This window comes from Spinacia oleracea, chromosome 3, assembly GCF_020520425.1.
Source record: "Spinacia oleracea cultivar Varoflay chromosome 3, BTI_SOV_V1, whole genome shotgun sequence".
In the NCBI taxonomy this organism is placed as follows: Eukaryota; Viridiplantae; Streptophyta; class Magnoliopsida; order Caryophyllales; family Amaranthaceae; genus Spinacia; species Spinacia oleracea.
The window spans coordinates 6,847,649-6,864,170 of NC_079489.1; the positions used below are offsets into that span (position 1 = coordinate 6,847,649).

The following is a 16,522-nucleotide window of genomic DNA, read 5'->3' on the forward strand; positions in this document are numbered from 1 at the left end:
GCTAAAAATTCAAGACATCAAAAGTGACATATCTATTAAATATTTTGTGTTGAAACATAGAACAAGTGAAATAGGGAGTCCTGCTTATAAGTTGTAGCCAAATTTATTTATTACTTCGTATAACAACATTTATTTGGTTCTACCTTCGAATTTTAAAGATTTGACATTCTACGATGGCGAGTCTTCTCCTTATATTTATTCTTTAATTAGAATTATGTTGTTGCTCGAATTTAATTTGCTTTTAAATTAGATTTGATATTCCTCATTTCAAATTTTCAACCATTATTTTCATAGGGTGAATTTTATTATTTTTTATTTTTGAAAAAATATTAACAATACGGAGTATTGGAAAAGTAGATTGATGTAAACTTCAATTTGGTCTCGTCTCCTACTGCCGCCTCTTTCTCTCTCTTCTCCCCCAACATTTCCTCTGCCAATCCCTGGACTTTTTGCTCCCCCTTTTTTAATTAGGTTTTCATTGCTTTCTTAATACTGTATTCCGCACTCTTCACTATTCAAGATAAACACTGCTACCAAGCAAGAGAAAGATGCAGCAACAGCAACATCAACAGCAGCAGCAACTACAGCAGCAACAACAAATGTTCAACATCCCGGCTTCGCAACCCACAATCATCATTTCCACCGAACAAATTCAAAAGGTTGTTTATTTAAACCCCTCTTTTGTTCTTAAAATCTGATTCTGGGTTCTTGATTTTTTGAATTTAAAATATCTAAAAATAATGTTTTCAGTGATTTTTTACTTCACTGGGCAATTGGGCATTTCATGTTTGTTTTTCTTTCTTTCTATTCAATTTTCTGGTTTAATTGGGTTTTTAGTTGATTAGTGAGTATTTATTTCAACTGTGATTCAGTATCTTGATGAGAACAAGCAGCTGATTTTGGCAATTATGGAAAGTCAGAACATGGGGAAAATCAATGAATGTGCCCAGTAAGTTGCTTTAATGTCCAATTTAAGTTTCGTACTTAATTTTGATTGCAATTTTGGCATTCTTTCTGCTTTAGTTGGTTTAATTATTATAAATTTTGGGTAAATTGAGTCATTAATATGCTGTTAATTGTAATTAGAGTTGTAACATGAATCTTGGTTCCTGAGAAACCGGAGTTGTGCTGCATTTTTCAGTTGATTATGTTCTTTGACAGTTCTTTTCTTGCTTAGGGTAATCCAAAGAGGTCTTGTAGAGTCTGGGAAATTGGTATTAGCCATTTAGCCTTTTGCAGTTTACACACTAGGTGAATTTGATCATTGGCTATGTATCTAGTTTTGAGAGGAAGGCTTAATGTCATTTTTATTTTCTATATGTACTCGTTTTAGCTTATGGCAACATAAATGTTTTACAAGAATGTGAATGTATCCGAATCGGGATTACACGATGAATGGGATTTGGTGAACTATGAGCTTAGTTAAATGTTGCGGGAGTAATAATTTTGATGCTGCATATGTGTGAAAGAAGTTCTAGAAATTGGATGTCCGCCTTCTAGATTTTTGCAGCAAAATGGATGAAGTGGCTACTGCCTAATAAGTGTATACAATTATACTTATAGCTAGAAGAAAGTAACACCATTTTAAGACATCTATATCGCTGTGTGAGAGAAATAGAGGGTATATTCAAACTCAAATGCAAGCTTGAACTGCTTGAAGCATAAATATGCTAATTGGCTCAGATTTTGGAACTTAGTATTTGAACCAAATGATAGTGAAAGCATGCCCCTTCATAACTATGTGTTTGGATAGCAAGATAGAAGTGAAAGGAAGGGGAGGGAAAGATGAGGAAGGGGAGAGGAAAGAAAGCGAGGGGGAAGATGAGCTCCATTTCTCCTCAAAATCTCTCCAATTTTAAAGGGATGGTATTTATAAAGTAGGGAGGGAAAATGGATCCCTCCCTTTCCTTTCCTTTCCTTCCCCCAACCTTTTATCCAAAAAAGGGATCTTGTTCCCCTCCCTTTCCCTTCCCTCCCCTTTCTCTCCATTTTTGCTTATCCAAACAAAGTGTTAGAGAATAGATAGGGTACATAAGCAGAAAGACATTGTGGTTTCAGGCTATTAGGATGCACATATGTCTCAGCTTTCAAGCAGCCTTCATTTTTCTGTAATAAAAATTACCGTTTGTTTTATATCTGAGAAAATCTTACCTTCATATGAAAGATGAGTAATAGAAACTGTTCTCGCATGGAATGGTAGATAATGTATACTTCGGTATATTGTATCTGTGCCTTTGTGACGCCTGGGTTCTCTCTTCAAGATTTATGTTAATCGATTTTGTGAGGCTTTATTTAGTTTTTAAGATAATTTGTTGAGTACACTTAATAAATATTCTGTGATAGATGTATAATTTTTAAGCTTATGCGTACAGTGTACTAACTAAGAAGATCCATGAAATTTTCCCCTTCATATTAGTTGTTAAGAGGAGGGTTAGTTGATTGGTTTTGTTACCAAGGATCCAGTGAAAATGGAAATGCTATGTAAATCGAGTTTCATAGGTTAGTCGATTTCCCTCCCATCAAGGGTCTGATTGAAACACCCTCTCTGCACTAGCAAGGGCAACACGTGAATTGACTTTTATATTCATTACCTTTCCATCGGTTGTGGCCTCATTTGAGTCACTTGACTTATACTTCAACAACAATATCGAAACCTTAATCCCAATGTTGGGGTCGGCTACAGGAACCAAGGTTTTATCCCCATAGTCATTATTTGCCAAAAATGTTTGCCCAAAGATTTGAACCACATCTAGAATACACTAAATGTCTTACCATCTTAGCCAGTTATTAGTCATGTTATATCTGTCCACATTCATATACAAATAGATATTTAATCTTAGAAGAAAAAAGGGGAATCTAGACCAATTTAGTAATATATCCCTTTCACTGATTAGTTAGATGTATAATTATGTTCAAATTCTAATCACACATTAAGTCATCAATTCAGTTTTAGTCTATACTTACTGTTCAATAATTTTGAGGATTTCAACCTCTTTTGATGTGGTAACGACTAACAAGGGCTCCATCCCAACTTTTTTAAGTGCAAATAACAAAATACATTACTCAGTAAGAAATTGGGGCAACGCCCGGGTCACCGTCACACACTAGGTTTTACCATGCATATTCTACATTGTTGGTTGCAACACTTGCAAGCTCAAGTGCTGTCTTCGCATACTATTCAAATCAAACCTTGCTTAAAATTTGGCGTTTTTCTTATAGCATAACTTTGCAAAGTAGGATCTTGTTACACTAATACACTGTCAGTATTTTTTTCTCAGTTCACTTTTTGGCGTTTTTCTTGAAGCATAACCATGCGATGTAGGATCTTGTTACACTGTCAACATTATTTTTCTTAGTTCTCTTAATGGCTTAATAACTGATTATCAAACCTCTTTCCCTCACTCACTTAATCTTCCTTAAATTACGTACGTAAAAGATTATTTCATTCCTCAGTGCTTTTCTGCCCTGTTTTGAAGTTTTTGAGCTAAAGAAATTCAGCAGTGACCCTTAGCAGCTTGTTTCCGAAGTTCCAATAGCCATCTAGTTAAATTTGGAGCCTTACCACATTGATATTTATGTCAAATTCACCAGTGAGAATAGCTAGCTATATGTGCTATGTTATGTGTGCTGCATACCTGCGTTATAAGTTTTTGCAGGATGGAAGTTAAAAGTTAAAACAAGAACAAGATCACTCTGTAACACTCCACTTGGTGCACTCGAATTGGATAGTTACCAGCGGTTACCTCCTCAGGATGTTTCTTTAACAGGCTTAGGATTTTAGTCCATGACCTGTAATCTATGAGATGCAGATCTATGCTTCTTACCACTAAACCAACCTCAAATTTAATGAAAATGCTTAATTATTTCGCGTTCTAGAATCTGGCTTTCAAGTTATGGTAACTGATATTTATCTGTGATTCAATTTGTGGTCATTTTTTCTACTTAAAATTTAGGCAAATAAGTAATTTGTCACTTATTTTCTAATTTAAACAATTTAGGTATCAAGCTCAGCTACAGAAAAACTTAATGTACTTGGCTGCCATTGCTGATGCTCAACCACCAGCATCAACAGGACCTTCTCAGCCTCAGGTATCCTACCTATCTTTCCTGTGATGTTATACATTTATCTAACCTTCTGCTCTTAAAACGATTTCAAAATTCCTCAGATTCCCATGCAATCGTCCATTCCTCAAGGCCCGTTCATGCCACCTCCTAAATCTGCAGCTAGTCCGCAGCAGCAAACAGGTCCCAGAATGCCCTTTGTCCTGCAATCGTTTGATCAACAGTCACCCCAAATGCAATACCAACAGTCTATGTCAGGTTCGATGGGGATGAGAATGGGAGGTAACAATGGTTTACGCCCTGCTGCTGTCCACACTGGATTCGGAGGTCCGACACATGTGATGGATTCACGCAACAGACAACAAGATGGTTCTGAAGCCGGTCCTGGTGATGATCATGGGAAGTGATCCGGTAAGGTGGGCCCCGAGAGGGTCGTGGGACCCACTGGTTTTGACCCGGCAGGTGACGCTGGGTTAAAATAGGTGAATTTGGTATTGTTTTTGCCAAGTTCAATAATTTTGCATAGAAGGGTTTGCTGTGTACGTCAGGCAATTGCAGGCGGTTACGCCTGTATTAGGAGAGATGGGTTAGATGGTAATGTGTCAATGCTAGATATATTTAAAGAATCAAAGATGGTTTGTGGTTGTCCTTTGGTATGTTGCAGCCAGAACAAACATTTCATGTATGCGTAACGATATATTGTTCATAGACTCACTTCACAGTTAAATGATGTTGGTAATTAGTGATTTCCCCTGTTGGTGAGAAATAGAGAGCATTAATCAGGAGTTTTTATCCTAGTTGAATGACTAAAAAGTAAAAACAATGCTTTTGTTTTTTTGTTAGTTTTAAGGAAAATTAGAGAGAACAAAGATATTAAACTTAGAGTTGATTAGAGTGAATTAGTGACTGATTTATATCAGGTCATTAGTTTCTTTGTTAAGTGGATACATATGGTAATGTTACTAACTAACAAGATATTTGAGAGACTAATGAAAATGAGATTTGATAATACTTCTTCAATTTAGAGTTGTGCATGGATCGGGCCAGCACGCGGGCTATCCGAGCCTACGCGAAATAGGTTTTGCAAGGCACGAGTCAGTTGTAAACATGGCATATTGGCATGGCATGAGAGGCATGGCGATGAGCCATGGATTGTGCTTAGTCATCATTTTAGAAATTTGGCACGAGCATGACGGGTTAGCCTGCACGTTGGCACGTTTATTGTTTAAGCAAATAACAAAAAATCAAGGGGAGTTTACTAGAATGACACGATTTGGCCCGACATGGTATATGGGACGGGATGTGCACAAGCCTCATAGAGTCATAGTTGCACAACAACACAAGTCTGATACTACATGACTTTTCCTTGGTTTGTTCTAGGCCAACCATTAGGGTCCGAGACATGTAAACCTACACGACCCGACACATGCCCAACTCTATATTATGTACTTAATATATTCTAGAAATTTTATTACAAAAATAAAAAAATATGACAATTTGGAAATATTATATTTGAAAACCTATATTAAAAAATAAAGAGTTAATTTCTAGGGCCATCAAAATTTTTATTCGAGGTGTTTCTCATGGGTCCTAAGAACATAAAATTAGAATTAAAATTGAAAATAGGAACGACGTCGTTAGTTGTGTCTCTAAAATAAGGGAAATAGGAGAAATCGAAATCGAACAATGGCGGACCTCTTCTCATAAACATTTCATTTGATTAGGGTCAGTCAGATTTCCAGAACTAAAAATCCCCAGAAACAAATTACCCAGTAGAGAGAAAGTTATGGGCTACGTTTTTAGAGTAAGGCTGGCATCATTCTTCGCAGGCGCAGCAGTGGCCTCATCTGCTGGTCTTTACTTCCTTTACCAGGATTACAAGGTTGCCCATCATTCCATCTCTGACCAGGTTTTTCTCTCTCATTTCTTTTATCAATTTCATTAATGGAATGAATTTTTGTGACCCTTTTGTATTGTGAGATAAATGTAAATGGTAATTTTTGATGGGTTTTTTAATTGTGATTTTGGAAAGTTTGCCTAAAATTTGTTTAATGTAGGAAATTATTGCCCTAAATTTGCAATTGGGGATTCGTCAATATTTCTATTGAAGTTGGAATTGTGTGATTTAGACTAGTAATAATATATTTATTTGGGAGGTTTTGTTTGACTATTGGATTATTAACGAAATGAACATAGAATTTGGTGATTTTATGGTTGTGATTGGCACTTGGCAGGCCAGGCACTGGTTGAAAGATGAGGAAAAACAGAACTTGTTATACAGTATAATTAGAAGCTTGTATCCATGTAGGTTAAAGGTCTTTTTGGGAAGCAATATCATTTATAGTCTTCACTGATCAGGGCCAAGGCAACATGCATTTTGATACTTGAAAGTAGGCGATTTTCTGATGGGTTGTTGTTTCTCTTATTTCTGTTGAAGGGTTTTTTGAAGTGGAGGAGATGCTTAGGTAGTTCCATAGTTTGGAGGTTCTTTAATTAGAACATTGTTTCAAGAGGTGACAAGGTTTAAATGGAGACTGTTGTATAGGTTATTAGGATGTAAAATTTTTAGTTTAGTTTTGTTGATGACTATTACTATTACTCTATTGGTATAGGCTTTTTAGGATTCTGGAGTGGCTTGGTAGGTCATCAATTGTGCTCGGTATCTTATTATCTCTCTCTCTCTCTCTCTCTCTCCCACCTTTTACCTAGATTAGCTGTAGTTTGGTAGCAACTGACGAGGGTCTAGTTTGTATTTCGGACATCACGGTCTTGTTCACTTGGATTCAAGATCTTTCTTTGTGATAGCTATGACCTTTATTTCAAAAAGAGGAATAGGGTTCTTGCTTATTTTGACCATCTAACCTACGGTTGTTCTAGAAGCAACGGGGCAAGGATAGCAAAGTAATGCTTGCAATCTTGTCTTCGTGTCTATTTTAGCCTGGATTGTGGATAAAGAGCTCATCGATTGGCAACCTAGTTAGATGTAAGTTTCGAAGGAAACAGGGAAGGTGTGGAGCGCCGACTATGATTGATTGATGAAAGTGCAGTCCAAGTTTGTTTCATGTTCCTTGTACAACCTTGGCCTATTATTCATTAATGACTTTTGGCAAGCTTTTTCTTTTTGGCTGATAGCTGACTCCAAAAATATCCTGCACTACACAAATGCCTGATTTGCTATATCCGTTTCAACTTATCATGGCTAAATTGCCAGTTTGCCATTAGCTCGCTGCTTTCCTTCTCATAAGTCGATGGCTTCTTACCTATTATGTCATTTGGCAAGTATACATGTCAATGCTGTCAAATATAGGAGAACTCGATTCCTTCAATGACTTGTCTAGTATACACCTATGATTACTTGATAAGTTGATATTGCTATATTGGGTTTTCAGTTTAAAAAGAATAAATTAAATACTTTTACCTGCATACCATTGGCCATATTTGAAGTTGTCATGTTTTTTCTTCTCTGTAATTCTATTTTGCATTAATGTCTTCTTACCTTGTGCGTCACTGACTCACCAACGAGAACATGTGTTTTTAAATTTGATAAACGTTTGATTGCGAATCAATAATCATGATTGATTTATAATGCTTGTAGAATCGTGTATTAGGAATCGTTACGAAGTATAGACTATAGACAAAATTAGTACTAGGTGTCTAGTTTTCATATGCTTGTGACGTTGTGAGTTGTGATATCTGTATGAATGTGAGTTGATATCAATGCTGTGATTTTGTTATGTGTTGTTATTTGCATTTGTCACTAGAAAATAATTAATTATAGCATTTTGAAGATTCTTCTGGGTTTTGGTCACTTGTGGATCTGTTTTGTTTCTAAGGTTATATACTTGTAGTCTTTTACTTGCTGGCAACCTCCACTTTCCTGGTTTTGTTAGTTTTGAGTATTCAATTTGTGTTGCACTGAGATAAAATTACAATTTTCTAAATTTGACGGCACGATATGTGATTTCTATTGATGTTCGTGCATGTGAACTCTGTTTATTCAGCTGCCACAAATAAAGCTTTTGAGTTTGCTTGGCTTCCTTACCCATATGGTACTTGCCAAGTAATATCTTTGGCCTTCTCCCAGTTATAGATCGATGATAAATGATACTAGCATTTTCCACTAATGTATGAAAACAAATACGAGTACTATAATTCACCAAATTTAAATACCTTCTATCCTTTGTTAGGTGTCTGTCAAGGAGTTGATCATATTGACTGAATATTTTATTCTGTGTAACTACTACTTCAATCTCCATGAGTACTTGAGTAGCAATCCATCTGCACTGTGCAATATGATTTATTATTGATAGGAAAGTAGATGGCATTCACTGGTTGTGGCGTTGAGTTTATATGCACTTCCTAACAAGTCATGATTAGCAAATGGAGGACTATATGGATATTTTTACTCTTTCCCACTTCTACTTGGCTATTAGCACCCCTTCCTCTCACCAAACACATAAAAAAGACATTTTCCCTCTTGACTACTGCGAAAATAATTTTGTTTTATTTAGATTTATTTTTAAAAAGCATAACAGAGAGTCGGACACAAATCAGACAAGAGGGGCAGGGGGGGGTCTTCCACAGAAACTGCTAAATTTGTTACTCTGAAGCTTCTTTGAACTACAATCATTATGAAAATCTCCGTTGATGGAGAAATTTTGGTTACAGACACAGATACTTTATTAATGTTGATTCCTCCGTAGACGCTACTATTATAGTGTTTTTACTAAGTTTTTGTATCAAAACCTGTAGGATGGTCTCTATGAAACCTCTTTCATTTGCACAAGGTAGACTCCATTTAGCCCCTTTCTCTGGTTGTTCATTCTTTGCTCTGCAACAGCCAGATATGACCCGCCAACGATAACTGACCTGCAGTGGGATTGATTTAGAGCATAGATTGAGATCAGAGGATTAGCAGGGTGGTTATGGAGACTTGTGGGTCAGCAAAGAAAGAATCGTGGAAAGAGGAGTTGTGGATTTTGTGTTTCAAACTTTATTTATTTATTTCTATATAGATTTATTGAAAAAAACCATCATAATTCAATCATAAACTCGTTTTTGGTCAATAGTTATTATCTCCTTCTCTCCTCCTTTATGACCCTTGATCAGATTAGTAGTTGGGAAAGGTGAGGTATAGCCGTATAGGTATCTTTTCTGTTGCAATAATGGGTGAGTTGAGGGGAAGGATGTACTTTTGGATTTCCTTAGTCTGCACTTAGAATGCGTTATTGCTTTGTACATGTACGTGGTAGAGTCAATCTTATGTTCTTGATGACTTGTAATTGTTGAGTAGTTCCTTATAAGGAGCCATTTTAGACATTTTAACCATATAGCATGCCATTCAGATTTTGACAAGTTGTAAATAAGTTTGTTACAGAGTATCAGTTTTCTTTATAAAGTGACAATGTGTGTCTGAACTTTTTATTTCCTGAAACTTAATTTTTATGGTGAAAAAACCGAAAGTTTAGTACATGTACGTGTTGGTAGGAAACTGATGACATGCAGAGAAGTTTCTTAGAAACGGCCATTATAGACTTCTATTTTAGCCATGAGTCCATGACCTTTTGATAATCTTGCATCTGTATTAATATGAAAGAAGTTGCCATTTAGTTTAATGATAGGTCATGCTCTTACACTCAACCTTTTCTTTTTGCTTCTTTAGATGAAACTTCTGCACGATTCTCTGGATAGACGTGTCTCGGCTCTTGAGAGTTTGAAAGAAACTGAAGCTCCTCAACAACAAGTGGAAGCAACAGAATAGACATTTTAGAGGTTCTTTTTTTTGACTGATTTTGATGTTGTACACTCTCAGATGCAGCGATTCTCCTTGAGTATCATGTCAAAGAGAGTCTCGTAGAAATACCCGGAGTATAAATAATACACGACTTAAATTTCTCTATGTTAATCAGGCAGTTGCGTTTATGCTTCTGTTTTTAACTCTTGTGAAATGGTGGTTGAAGGCTGTTATTGACAGTTGTTTTTCAAAAAATTGCATCTTTGTCCAGCTTTTTTTCTTCTTCTTGTTCATTGTAGTCTGGTGTTCTAACCAAGCTGAAGTTTATGCCGAGACTTAACCAGTGGCTCACACCGTGGTCAGGCACCAGGCTCAGAGATGCATTGGCTTCACCTGGCCTCATTTCCTTGCTCTCGTGCTCACGAGAGTATATCAGTGAAATGGACACAACCCGATACGGTCCATAATAGCTTGCGTTCAAATGGACGCAAGTGATCTCTATTGATACCTTGATATTCCGTACTAACAACAAAAGAAATGTTTAACATTTCGGTCTATACGTTAAGTGGTTTGTGATTTAATTGGACACAAGTCAGACAAACACAACCATTTTTAATACCAACACAAAATATGTCGGTACCAATAACGCAAAAGACTCGTATTGGTACTCCTTAGTAGTGTGTCTTTGTATACCAATATCAAATTAATTGGTACTATTAAGAGTGAGTTACTTAAGTCCATTTTGAATGCAAGCCACTTTTGACATGGACTTCCTACATTATGTAGTACCAATAGTTAGAGTTGTCACGTTAGATTTGTGTCTGGTTAAATGCCGGATTTAATTGGTTCGGGTCACGTCGGATAATTGTTTGTGTAAGATCGATGTCTCATCTAATGTAATTTTTTGTCCAGTTGCACTCGGGTCGGATTACTTTTTGAAAACTCCATCATTATAGACTGTTACCTCCAAAATGTTGTAAGCCACTAATTCAATACCGGCCCGGCCCGGCCCAAAACTCTTATTAGTGGACATTTTTGAAAAGGAAAAAAAATGAAGCTTGATATACTGTCTATCTAACAAACACTGTTGCAGTAAGCTTCTCCTAGTTCACAACAATGGCGATTTCCTCACCTCACACTCACACCCTTCTTACCCTTCTCATTTTCTCTCTCCTCCAAACCCTGACCCTATCCGAACTCCGATCAACCGCTATCCGATCCGACTCACGACCCATCATTCCATTCGACGAATTCGGGTTCACCCACACTGGGAAACTCGACCTCAACGTCACCCTCCTCTCTCTCCGCCTCCAACAAAATGACCAAACTACCCTCCCGGAGAACCCTAAAATCAACCCTAACGACCTCTCCCTTGTCGGCTTCTTCCTCTGTACTCGCGATTCTTGGTACCATGTCGTCGATAAGCTGGATCAAAACGACATCGTTTGCGCCCTTCAATCAGACCTAATCAAACCGGTTTTCTCCTTTGACCGTCTTAACAATGGCGGGCATACCCACTTTAATCTCTCTCTTCAAATGTCCGACCCTAATCTTTACACCCTAATTTTCGCCAATTGCATCCCTAATCTTCATGTTTCAATGGATGTTCACTCTTCTATGTATAATTTAGAAGGTAAATCGTCATTAATTCGTGATTATCTTTCCGCTGGTAAGTCTAATCTCCCCTCAATTTACTTCAATTTTGCCCTAATTTATTTTTCCCTAATTTTTATATGGGTTTATACCCTTTACTCAAATAGACAAGTAATTTATCAAATTCATTTCTTTATGCTTGCTGTTCTTATTTTAAAGGGGTTGAATTTGTTATCTGAAGCTGAGGATAAATCTTACATAAAAAGAACTGGGACTGCTCATGGTTGGGATGTTTTGTTCTACATTTTTAGCTTTTTAAAGGGAATTACTTTGTTTACTTTGATTGTGTTGATTGGAACTGGATGGTCGTTTTTAAAACCCTTTTTACAAGATAAGGAGAAGAAGGTTTTAATGATTGTGATCCCACTTCAAGTAGTTGCAAATGTAGCTCAAGTTGTGATTGATGAGACTGGACCGTATGGTGGGGAATCGTATGCTTGGACGCAAGTTTTCTTGCTCGTAGATGTCGTTTGTTGTTGTGCCGTGTTATTCCCCATTGTTTGGTCGATTAAGAATCTTAGGGAGGCTGCTAGGAGTGATGGGAAGGCGGCGGTGAACTTGATGAAGTTGACATTGTTTAGGCACTACTATGTTGTGGTGATTTGCTATATTTATTTTACGAGGGTGATTGTTTACGGGTTGGAGACAATCACGAGTTACCGGTATCAATGGACTAGTGTGGTTGCGGGTGAGTTGGGTACTCTTGCGTTTTATCTGTTTACCGGTTATAATTTTAGGCCAAAGTCGTGTAATCCGTACTTTGCTATTGATGATGAGGAAGAAGAGGCTGCTGTTGAGATGTTGAAAATGGAAGATGATGATGATTTAGAGTTGTGAAAAGGGAATTTTTTTTGTCACTCTTTTCCAACTGCTGTAGAGCTTTTGGTGGTGTGAGACTGTGAGGTGTGATTGAGGAAGTAGTGAGGTACAACTTTGAAATGGGATGATCAGTTTTGTGCTGGTTTCTTTGCCTCCGAAACTGAGTGATCAACCGGCTTCTATATATGTTGGCATTTGTAATATCGATGTTCATGTACTGTTTTTGCCATATACGAAGTACTTCGTATCTATTTGTGTTGTAACTTGTAAGCTAGATAGTTTATGTTGTTACACTATAGTAGCATCTAGCATGTGTAATGTGAGTATTAGTACAGAATTATGTTTCCACTGATCAATATGTATAAATGGAACTTACAGATTCCAAACATTCTTTTATTCATGGTTGTTGTTGTCCTTTTGTTGTGGAGGTTAGAAGATCTTGCAGATTCTGATTCATTGGTTCTGCTTGTCCAAATTTAGTTTTGAGGAATTATATTTACCTAGATTGCAATACAGATTGTATTATAGGATCGATTTTACTTCCAGTAACAGCAGTAGTACATTGGTGTAATTCTTCCTCAATAAAATGTTTGTTACACTGAGTTTAACTTAGAAACATCATGATTTACTATTACTGTGAGTCTGTGAATTCAAGAATGCTGTAGAACATGTTTTTACGGGAGATCAATTATAAAGAGCTGTTTAGGTTTCCGTTTCTGGTTATGTTTTCATTTGCCCAGAGGCTTGACATGTCGATACAACAGAGTGCATTATCTCAGGCAGACTGGAAAAAAAAAACTGTGTATATGAAGCAAAGCAAGAAGTTCGCAGATTTCAAAGGATTAATACAGAACTTATTTGATACAGAGTAACATATTATACCCAGGTAGTGAATTTCTGTCCTTCTGAATTTGAACATGGTAGAAAGACGAAGAACCCATGTCCAAAATTTAGTAATCATGTGTTATTTACTGATAAGCAGCTTAATCTTCCGATGTCACTTGAAAGTTGAAACTATTCAGGTGGAATGCTCACTTTTCTGTTTCTTCTCCCTTTTGTGTCTGCTAAAATGTTTTATGACTGTGATAACTGAAAGTTACTCCAGGTCGTGTGCCTTCTGAGTTCTGAGTTTCTGAATGAAATGATTCTCATAAATTTACTCATTCTAATTTCTGCATACAAAACCTTTCTGGGAAAATCTGAAAACGGTTGCTTAGGGCTGGTGGACATAGGAATAATCTCAGTTCGAGCTACTTCATTCGTGCTGTAGGCTGTAGTGAGTAGAAGATGTCATGCATGGCCTCATACTGAGGTTCCTAGTCAAAGTTCGCTTAGAAGTAACCCTCACCCATGTCTTTAAGCCCAAAAGCCCATTAGAGTTCTGAAATTTTCACAAGCATAATGGTTTTTTTTTTAACACGAATGAGCTACGATAGCCACTGGCGGACCCAGTTAAGGGCCGGGGGCACGTGTCACCCCCGGAAAAAAAAAAAAAAAAAAAAAAAAAAAGCGAAACTGAAAATTTATAGCAGAACAAAATATATTTAATTTTGCAAAATTATAGCACAAGTTGTAAAATGGCGCAGTTGGTTTCCTGATCATTTGACTAGCTTAGTTGATTTGGTGCGGGGTTTGAGTACCCAAAACTGTGTTTGTTTCTTTTTTGTTTTAATTCGTAAATAGCATATTTTTTCTTTTTTTCCACCTCCATATAATTCATAACTCTTACCACTTCTCATTGTACATAACTACATATAATTGGACTGTGTTTTTTAATAAACAAAATAAATTCCTTGAACTACTACTTTATCATAATAGTATGGCTCCTACAATCAACTACACCAATATATCCAATTATAATAATTATACACTACGGAGTAGTACTTTCTTGTATGGCTTTTGTGCCACCCCTGATCAACTATCCTGGATCCACCACTGACGATAACAATATAAGTTACAAATAGGGGAGGAAAATTCTGACTTGATACCTATTGTATATAGACCATTAGTTTTAACTATCAGACCAACACTTTATTGGTTTTCACAAGCATTGTAAGTAAATGTAAGTCTATAGCCCATCTCATAGCTCCAAACGAGTTTGAATTACTGTTTTGCAAATATATTCCGTATTTCTACTCTCACGGAACTTGATTTAATGTGATTCTTGGGATGATTTTATAATAGCAAAAATGAAATGGGAGTAGATACTCTGATAAACTATATCTCAACCATTAAATAAGAGTTAGATAATCTAAACCATTTATCTTACCGACTTTCAATTTACTGTAATCCATTTTATAATTTAATTAAAATAAATTTTACCATAAAAATAAAAAATAAAAAATACTCTATTTCCATCCACGAGAAGCCTCATCTCTAAACAAAATTGAATAGGTTTATGAAGTCTTTGATTCCATTCCATTATTGATAATCAAATTGGAATATATATTGTTCAAGTCGTTACTTGTTCAATTAACCCTAATTCTTTCTCTTCTATTTTTGAACAACTAAATTCTCAATTCTAATCTTACCCCTATTTTGAAGACTTGTCCGAATTTCCAAGGAGAAGGGAATTTGTTCAGATTGAGTTCAACCTAATGAATGACTTTTTGCCAGAAACTACATTTTTTGCCATATAAAGTCAACATAATCAATGGCCCAGATGAGTCAACAATAATGAAAGGTTTATGTATTTAGGATAGCGACTAACGAGTCAACAATAATGCACCACACTGGATACCCCAAAAAATAAACTAATAAGGGTGCATTTTGAGGCCAATTTAGGGTTATGAAGAACCTAGTTCTAGAGCTACAAGTCACAAATAAAGCCTATACCACTTATGGCTATACATGTTTTCTCTTATCAAGTTCTCATTCAGTCATTTGCATCAAGAAATATTAGGAGCATGTTGCCTCTAAGCTAGGGAACATGTAGATTAAAACATCACATTATTAACCTAGTAGTAAGTTAGTAAGACAATTATTCAATTCAACTGTAGTATGTAACTAAACTAAGCCAAGGACACTCTCTCTAACTTCACCTTTTAGCTGTTGTCCATAACCAAGTAGCCTAGGATTCCCACCGCGAAAAAGCCGATAACTCATGGCCGACTGGCCGTGGGGCTCGAACTCAGGGTAATGAAGAAGCTGATGCCCCAGTCCCCGTCCCGGGGCCCGGGCCCCGGCCGGCCCACCTAGGGCCACAAAGTCACAAGAAAATGGCCATAGTTTTATCTCCACCCTGGGATCATGGAAGTGAAGTATACCTGTAAATGGGCAATGTAACATTATTATTTATCTAATCTTGTTGTTGAATAACAACCAGTTGGTTTCCTTCATGGGTAACACATTGATATATTTATCACGTACGATTTTAGGAGGGTCCATATTTCACAGGCTACTGCATGTATACCCCAGTCCACACCTAAACAAAAACTTAACTTTGTTCATCTTGTCCTTCTTATTAACAAACATACAACTACATGTTTGTCAATTCCCAACAGTTGTAGGATTCTATTCAATGCCCAGATATTTTGTACCAAGAATATATGACTTTAATGGTTAAAGTTGTGCGCTGACAGTTACGAAGCATAAAAGTTAAAGTGGTGCATGTATTTTGAAACGGATATTAATCTGACCTCGTAAAATCTAACTTACTAGAAACCATGGCTTTGTTTGGCAATTAGTTGTTACGGAGTAGTTGTTAGTTAGTTGGTTTGACTAGCTGTTAGTTGTATCTGTTTATATTAGATGGTTTGACTAATGGGTCAAATTAGTTGTTTGTGTAAATTGTGATAAATTAGTTGTATTCCATAGTTGTTTAATGCGTAAAGTACTGTAAAAGACATGACATAAAGGATGCTCTGTAGATTGGTAGTAGTTGTTTTAATCTTAGACAATATTTTGACAAATTTGTCATTTTTCATCCACTTTTTAAAGACCTCTAATGCAAAAAGTCACATATTAAGCTTTTTCAAAATTAGTTTTGTCGTCTTAAATTGGCTTCCAACCTCTCACTCCAATTGGCTTTTTTAAAATAGTCAAACCTCTAATTCGAAAACTTCTTTTTTCTCCCTACTCATCACAAAAACTCCACCTATGAGGCTATGACATGGATGATCATAATTTCTTTATTTTTGTTGAAATCTTTGATCATATTATTGATTACTTGAATTATTTGATGGACTGATTAATCATATACAGTAATACTAGTCATTTAATTTGGTTGGTTGTATGTCACTACTAATCACTATT

At 36.4% G+C, this 16,522-nt stretch overlaps 3 protein-coding genes across 3 annotated transcripts; all 3 read left to right on the forward strand.

Annotated features, from left to right (window-relative positions):
• The first annotated feature begins 361 nt into the window (after positions 1-361).
• Positions 362-4,808, forward strand: LOC110797336 (GRF1-interacting factor 2). Its single transcript, XM_022002442.2, has 4 exons — positions 362-659; positions 873-949; positions 3,999-4,089; positions 4,167-4,808. Exons 1-4 carry the CDS (start codon positions 549-551, stop codon positions 4,467-4,469), a joined length of 582 nt encoding a protein of 193 aa, XP_021858134.1. The 5' UTR covers positions 362-548; the 3' UTR covers positions 4,470-4,808.
• A 921-nt stretch (positions 4,809-5,729) lies between these two features.
• LOC110796543 (uncharacterized) lies at positions 5,730-10,066 on the forward strand. Its single transcript, XM_022001604.2, has 2 exons — positions 5,730-5,971; positions 9,725-10,066. The coding sequence occupies exons 1-2, from the start codon at positions 5,849-5,851 to the stop codon at positions 9,821-9,823; spliced, it is 222 nt and encodes a 73-aa protein (XP_021857296.1). The 5' UTR covers positions 5,730-5,848; the 3' UTR covers positions 9,824-10,066.
• Positions 10,067-10,840: 774 nt separating this feature from the next.
• LOC110797346 (protein CANDIDATE G-PROTEIN COUPLED RECEPTOR 7-like) lies at positions 10,841-12,712 on the forward strand. The gene has a single exon (XM_022002452.2). It carries the CDS (start codon positions 10,913-10,915, stop codon positions 12,284-12,286), a length of 1,374 nt encoding a protein of 457 aa, XP_021858144.1. The 5' UTR covers positions 10,841-10,912; the 3' UTR covers positions 12,287-12,712.
• Positions 12,713-16,522: the final 3,810 nt, after the last annotated feature.

What these genes read in the sequence shown, in the direction of transcription:
- LOC110797336 (XM_022002442.2), top strand. Translation starts at nt 549, where the DNA reads ATGCAGCAACAGCAACATCAACAGCAGCAGCAACTACAGCAGCAACAA. An exon ending in AAAATCAATGAATGTGCCCA is followed by an intron (nt 950 to 3,998) that starts GTAAGTTGCTTT and finishes TAAACAATTTAG; the next exon opens with GTATCAAGCTCAGCTACAGA. An exon ending in CAGGACCTTCTCAGCCTCAG is followed by an intron (nt 4,090 to 4,166) that starts GTATCCTACCTA and finishes AAAATTCCTCAG; the next exon opens with ATTCCCATGCAATCGTCCAT.
- LOC110796543 (XM_022001604.2), top strand. Translation starts at nt 5,849, where the DNA reads ATGGGCTACGTTTTTAGAGTAAGGCTGGCATCATTCTTCGCAGGCGCA. An exon ending in ATCATTCCATCTCTGACCAG is followed by an intron (nt 5,972 to 9,724) that starts GTTTTTCTCTCT and finishes TTGCTTCTTTAG; the next exon opens with ATGAAACTTCTGCACGATTC.
- LOC110797346 (XM_022002452.2), top strand. Translation starts at nt 10,913, where the DNA reads ATGGCGATTTCCTCACCTCACACTCACACCCTTCTTACCCTTCTCATT.